Raw genomic sequence first — 7,500 nt, forward strand, 5'->3', positions numbered from 1 at the left:
CTGCTACAAAGCATCTCATAAATCACAGATCTTTTTAAAAACCAAGGGAGACAAATATCATCACAACAAATTGTAAAATCAGAGTGTCTGAAAATCAAATAAAAACCATTCAAAAAAAAATGTTTTAAATAAATGTAAATTATACCCATAAAACCCCCAAAAAAAACTGCCACCAAAAGAAATAACAATTTTTGACATTGTAAAAACTAACATTGCCAAAAAAAAAACTGTCACATAAATCATTATATAACAAAGAAAAAGAAAAAAAACATTTTTAAATGAGTAAATAATTATTTTTTTAAAAACCAATCCGTGTCTATCAACATCTGTTGGAAATTTGGAAGTCAGTCGTTAAGTATAAACATTTTCTTTTCTTTTCTTCCTATTTCTGTAACCGGCCATTCAAGTCTTTTGCTTTCTTGGGGGCCGTATACTCATCATGATCGGAATCATTGGGGTCAAGTTCATGGTCACTCTCTTCCGTGCTCAAGCGGTCAAAGCCTTTGTGAGAATTACCAAATATATTTTGCATGTTGAGAATACGTCTGCCCCCTTTTCCTCCTTTCTCCAAACATTTCAAATTCCCTGCAAGAATTAAAGAAATAAAATAAATTATTGCTAAAATTAGGCATACATTTTTTTTTCACAATTTGTAAACAATTCAAAATTCTAATGGATTTAAGTTATTGTTATGCGCCTAGAGCTTTATTGTATAGAGGATTGGGCGCAATATAAATAAATTTTATTATTATTATTATTATTATTAATTCAACAGAGTTCCTTCAACAGAGTTCATCTGTCTGGAAAAGAGGTCAAACATCCAAAAGTTCTTTTGGGCAGAAAAACAGCGAATGGTTTGTGAAATCTTAACTCTCTCCTTACCAGTCATTTTCAGGATTTTCCCCCCAAACTTCACACCCAACTAACACAAAAATATATTTTTTATCACTCAAACAAAATAGCACTTAAGTTCTTGCGATACATAAATTCTTTAGCGAAACATGCTCTACAACACACTATTCATTTCCTTTAAATTTTATGATGTACAAGAGAAATTTGAATAAGAAAAATGTTGGTTGTATCGTAAGGAATATGACGATTTTCCTATAGTTGGTAAGGAGAGGGTTAAAACTACTAAAGAATACAGACAAGGCTTACCTAAGACTAAGACTGGTTATAAGAAACAAAACAAAAGAAGAAAAAGAATGAATATATTTTATAGTGATTGTCCATATAAACATATTATAAAAAGTTATGCAATTCTTGATAATGGCAAGGCGCATATTTAATGCATAAGATGAGACGCGTAGCCTGAAAAAGATGGGGGTTTCCTTGAAAATGATGTTCATCTCTATAAAAAGGACAAGGAAATCTTTCATAGCCATTAGGTCCATGGACCCGAGTTTATACCAATTTCTATACAGTGAAACGGTCAATAGCAATTCTTGCTACCATTTGGATAGGATGCTAGTCTATTGAAAAGTCCTTTCCACCAGATCTAACAGACCCAGCTTCATCCTATACAGACAGGCAGACGTATCATTGACACCAATATACACACTATCACAGCTTACAAAATAATGACTCGAAATCTATTGGTCAACTTACCTGCTCGATAGCTCCTGACCGCTAACACAACAATCAATAACACAATAACTGGTACGGTCAGAATCAAGCCCATGATCATGGAGGAGCTTAAGCCAGTTTCTGTTCCTTTTACAATCTGTCCCTCCACGGCAGAAGAGTTGGAATGGTTTCCAGTGCTAGAAATTTTGTCGACTACCGTTGGGGTGACACTTGTAATTTTTTGATCGGTTGGTTTTGTTTTTGTTCCTGGGAGGATAGAAAAAAAAAAAAAAGAAAAAAAAGCAAGAAATGAACATGAACGAGTCGAGTTTGAGTTTGAATAAAATATTTATTTCATAACGGCCAGCTTTTCAAAAGAGGTAAAAAGGGACACCCTAACGCACAACACAGTCATGACATAAAACAACCAGTATGTTTGGACTATTAACTCACTCAACCCTAACACCGACTATATCCGTAGTTTTCCTGGCTACTTTTACCCCATGCCTGATTAATACATTTTTATGAGACAAATTATAGGGGCAGTATCGAAGCTAATGTTTTGTAGTTTTTGCATGGTAATGGTAGTTGAATAAAAATATCTATGTACATGCTCATTTTAATTCATTTTTTTTCAATTTTGAAAAGTAGCAAAAATCTCTAGGATTGAGTGAGTTAAATAATATAATCTAGATTTAGAGCTTTTTCTGTTCCTTGTTTTCAATTTGCTAGTCAAAGAAACATAATTCTGGGACATGCAAGGGTCATTTGGGGCAGATTGGCTCAGCGGTACGATCTTTGCTTCATACCCGAAAGGTACCAAGTTCAATCACCCGCTTCTGCGCTGTGTGGCCTTGAGCAAGTCACCTCGTCCTGGCTCATTTTCGGCGCAGCTTTGCGGCTGACGCCTGGGTTATTCCAGTCTTCCCTTGGAATAGACCCTGGAGACAAATTTCCCCATGGGGATGAATAAAGGGAATTTTATTTATTTTATTTTTTATTTTATTACCAGACACATAAACAGTCCAATTTTCTTTTTTTTTCTTTCTCCAGATTGTCAAATCGAGACGATCCCAATTTTATCAGGCCAGTTGGCCGCTATGTTATGTGTCAACGTTGCGGTTGTCTCTAATCCAGAGGCCTTTTAGCTGGTGCTCTTTGGCCCCCTGCCATGCGGTAGAAAACGGAGGTATTTTCCAGTTGTGCTGTAGAGGGTGTTTTCTGTACTGGGATGTGGTGAATGTCAACCTCTTGAAGACCTGAGATGCACATTCCTCCCACCAAATCCAAGCATCAGTAACACACTTTATAGTCAGCTGGAACAACTACAACAGACGTCTAACTCCTACATCAAGGCACAAGACCGAAGGGCTAAGCTCAGGTGGTCGCTGGTTCGGATAAGTAAGTAAGTAGGTAAGTACTGGGATGTGGAGAGATAAGATGTCTGAGGTCTGGAAACTTGATGCAGTTGAAAAGTAGGTGGTGAGTTGTTCCATAGGGTTGGTCTCATGACGGGTTTATTTATTTAACATTTTAAGAACTTTAAAGTACATGTAACGGTTTTATACATAAATGCGGATCAATGCTAAATAATTCCACTGAAAGCCACTACAATTAATCAAGAGAAATACAAAACTTTCAAGACTAAAAAAACAAGATAAGATAATAATAATAATAATAATAATAATAATAATAATAATAATAATAATAATAATAATAGTAATAATAATAATAATAATAATAATAATAATAATAATAATAATAATAATAATAATAATAATAATAATATTAATAATAATAATAATAATAATAATAATAATAATAATAATAATAATAATAATAATAATAATAATAATAATAATAATAATAATAATAATAATAATCATTCAAAATCTTTTTTTTTTAAAAAGGAAATTTGTGTACAGATGTGCATATTAATCTATCGATATCTGAACTAAAAGATTATTTGCCAAGATGAAAAAAAAAAGAAAAAAAAAAGTGTTTTATAATTAGTGCAAAACAGCATACCCGGTTTCTCATGGCCATCGTGGTCGCCGTGATGATTAAGATTGGCAAAAGTATTCTTAGCCTCTTCGTCCGACATTCGGGTCAATTTCCACACCATTCTAGGGTCGAGTTCTCCCACATAGACCGCGTCGCTGGTTGGATCGACGCACATGTCGTGGGGCTGCTTGAAACTCTGGGAATTGAAAAAAATAATTATTTTTTTTTTATTGAGCTTTTATATAGCGCAATATCCACTAAATGAGCTCAAAGCTCTTTACAAGAGGTCCCTGACCAACAGCAACATGTAACATGTAGAACAAGATGCGTGTCAGGCGATATTAAAAATTTTTTCAGGGCAGAGACAATGCTGTTAACGGCCAGGTACTCATATTACACCTGAGTACAGTGAGAGATTGTGAGTGAAGAGTCTTTTCCAAGGACTCAACTATGCGCCGAGCGAAGCTCGAATTCAGGACCTTCCGATCCGAAAGCGAGTGTCATACCACTAGACCACATAGCCGCAATAAAAGAAAGAAGATGTAAGTCAGTAAATTTAGTTGGCACTTATGATTGAAAGTCAGCATTGTCAAATGTTGTAATAATGTTAATGAAAATGTTGCTGCTCGAAGCTCGAAGAAATAATAACAATGTGAAATTGAATGTAAGCTTGAATTTAATATACGAAGACAGATAAAATGGACATTTCGGGTTTCCCCTTTATCAACAAGACAGGATGAATGAAACACTACAGACGAATGAGATAATGTGGTGTGGCGTTGTTAAGATGAATATCCATGGATGGATAACTCTGACAGTAGCACTACCCTCTCCCCGGCCTGGCGGAGTTGTCGTAACAGTAAGATCGTGGGTTCGAACCCCCATCGCCGCAAAGTTTTTTATTCTCTATCATCTTCTGGCATTTTTCTACTCACTTCATTCTTTGTTGTTATCAATATAAGTGCCTGCTCCACCTACTTCTCTGAATCTGTATTGCAAAGTTTTTTTATTCTCTATCATCTTCTGGTACTTTTCTACTCACTTCATTCTTTGTTGTTATCAATATAAGTGCTTGCTCCACTTACTTTTCTGAATCTGTATTGCAAAGTTTTTTATTCTCTATCATCTTCTGGTACTTTTCTACTCACTTCATTCTTTGTTGTTATCAATATAAGTGCCTGCTCCACTTACTTTTCTGAATCTGTATTGCAAAGTTTTTTATTCTCTATCATCTTCTGGTACTTTTCTACTCACTTCATTCTTTGTAGTTATCAATATAAGTGCCTGCTCCACTTACTTCTCTGAATCTGTATTAAGCAACATTGAGCATGTCCAAATCTTGGAATTAGTAAATAAATAAGTAAGTAAATAATGAATTTATATAGCGCAGAGACGCCAACTTTAAATTTGGCTCACAGGAGTTTCAGGCACCACTCGTAGGAATTTCAATGCCGAAAGAGGAATTTCCGCACACAAGAAAAAGGAATTGGAATGGTATTGTGTTTACTTATTGTATTGTTCGAAATAGATAACTGATTAGAATTATATCATGATACATAAACACATTGCCAAATACAATCCCAAAGTTTCCTTATTTCAAATGAATTAAAGCTCCAAAACCTAATGGTAGACATTGTAGTACTGGTGGTAGGAGGATGATGTGGTGTTGGTGGTTGTAGTAATAATGGTAGTGATGATGAAGATGTGATAATCGTTGTTGTTAGTGGTAGTGATGATGATATGGTGGTGGTAGTGGTGGTGGTTGAAGTAGTAGTGGTAGTGATGATGAGGTGGTGGTGGTATAGTGGTTGTAGTAGTTGTGGTCGTGATGATAATGATGTGGTGGTGGTTGTAGTAGTGGTGGTAGTGATGATGTGGTGGTGATGGTGGTTGTAGTAGAAATGGTAGTGATGATGATGTGGTAGTGGTGGTTGTAGTAGTAGTGGTAGTGATGATGTGGTGGTGGTTGTAGTAGTAGTAGTGGTAATGATGATGTGGTGGTGGTTGTAGTGGTAGTGATGATGTGGTGGTGGTGGTTGTAGTAGTACTGGTCGTGATGATGATGTGGTGCTGGTGGTTGTATGAGTAGTGATAGTGATGATGATGTTGTAGTGGTTGTAGTAGTAGTAGTAGTAGTAGTAGTAGTAGTAGTAGTAGTAGTAGTAGTAGTAGTAGTAGTAGTAGTAGTAGTAGTAGTAGTAGTAGTAGTAGTAGTAGTAGTAGTAGTAGTGATGATGATGATGTGGTAGTGGTGGTGTGGTTGTAATAGTAGTAGTAGTAGTAGTAGTAGTAGTAGTAGTAGTAGTAGTAGTAGTAGTAGTAGTAGTAGTAGTAGTAGTAGTAGTAGTAGTAGTAGTAGTAGTAGTAGTAGTAGTAGTAGTAGTAGTAGTAGTGATGACGATGTGGTTGTTGTGGTTATAGTAGTAGTGGTGGTAGTGATGATGTGATGGTGGTGGTTGTAGTAGCAGTGGTAGTGATGATGATGTGGTGGTGGTGGTTGTAGTAGTAGTGGTAGTGATGAAGATGAGGTGGTGGTGGTGCTTGTAGTAGTAGTGGTAGTGAGGATGTTGTAGTGGTGGTTGTAGTAGTAGAAGTAGTGATGATGATGTGGTGGTGGTGGTTGTAGTAGTATTAGTGGTAGTGATGATGTGGTGGTTGTAGTAGTAGTGGTAATGATGATGTGGTGGTATTGTAGTAGTAGTGGTAGTGATGAAGTGGTGGTGGTGGCTGAAGTAGTAGTGGTAGTTGCAGTTATGATAATGTGGTGGTGGTGGTTGCAGTAGTAGTGGTAGTGATGATGTGGTGGTGTTGGTGGTTGTAGTAGTAGCAGTAATGATGATGTGGTTGTGGTGGTTGTAGTAGTAGTGGTAGTAATGATGTGATGGTGGTGGCTGTAGTAGTAGAGGTAATGACGATGTAGTGGTGGTGGTGGTTGTAGTAGTGGTGGTGGTGGTTGTAGTAGTAGTGGTAGTGATGATGATGTGGTGATGTAGTAGTCGTAGTGATGATGATGTGGTGGTGGTTGTAGTAGTATTAGTGGTAGTGATGATGATGTGGTGGTGGTGGTTGTAGTAGTGGTAATGATGATGTGGGGGTGGTTGTAGTAGCAGTGGTAGTGATGATGTGGTGGTGGTGGTTGTAGTAGTAGTGATAGTTGCAGTGATGATGATGTGGTGGTGGTAGTGGTTGCAGTAGTAGTGGTAGTGATAATGTGATGCTGGTGGTTGTAGTAGTAGTGGTAGTGATGATGATGTGGTGGTGGTGGTGGTTGTAGTAGTGGTAGTAATGATGATGTGGCAGTGGTGGTGTAGTAGTAGTGGTGATGATGTGGTGATGGTGGTTGTAGTAGTAGTGATGATGATGTGGTGGTAGTGATTGTAATGGTGATGGTAGTTGTGGTAGTGGTAGTGATGATGATGATGTGGTGGTGGTGGTTGCAGTTATGGTAGTGGTGATGATGTGGTGATGGTGGTTGTAGTAGTAGTGGTAGTGATGATGATGTGGTGGTGGTGATTGTAATGGTGATGGTAGTTGTGGTAGTGGTAGTGATGATGATGATGTGGTGGTGGTGGTTGCAGTTGTGGTACTGATGATGATGTGGTGGTGGTGGTTATAGTAGTAGTGGCAGTAATGATGATGTGGTGGTGGTTGCAGTAGTAGTGGTAGTGATGATGGTTGTAATACTAGGGCAATGATGATGATGTGGTAGTTGGAAAAGGGGGGGAGGGGGGGGGGGGTATCCTTGGAACAAATTGACCTCACCGGAATTTGACGGAAGTTTCCCGGAGCCCAGAATTTTTTGCTCCAGACCGGAGTTTTTTCCGGTGAAACCGGAGTTTTGGCATCACTGTATAGCGCCTAAACATCCACGTTAATCGTGCTCTGCGGCGCTTTACATAATAAAAATAAAAATGTTTAAAAACAACAAAA

The 7,500-nt window shown here is 37.5% G+C and overlaps 1 protein-coding gene across 1 annotated transcript in view; it reads right to left on the minus strand.

The window, feature by feature from the left end:
• Positions 1-6: 6 nt before the first annotated feature.
• LOC144964092 (peptidylglycine alpha-amidating monooxygenase-like) overlaps positions 7-7,500 on the minus strand; it is a 12,421-nt gene continuing 4,927 nt past the window's right edge. Inside the window, exons 5-7 of the mRNA XM_078898034.1 lie at positions 3,595-3,766; positions 1,609-1,833; positions 7-585 (exon numbers count right to left, since the gene is read on the minus strand). Coding sequence (XP_078754160.1) covers positions 383-585; positions 1,609-1,833; positions 3,595-3,766 — 600 coding nt within the window. The 3' untranslated portion in view covers positions 7-382. The remainder of the gene's footprint in view (positions 586-1,608; positions 1,834-3,594; positions 3,767-7,500) is intronic.

The sequence above is a fragment of the Berghia stephanieae genome, chromosome 2 (genome assembly GCF_034508935.2).
Source record: "Berghia stephanieae isolate SIO BIC M18660-M18661 chromosome 2, UCSD_Bste_1.3, whole genome shotgun sequence".
Lineage (NCBI taxonomy): Eukaryota > Metazoa > Mollusca > Gastropoda > Nudibranchia > Aeolidiidae > Berghia > Berghia stephanieae.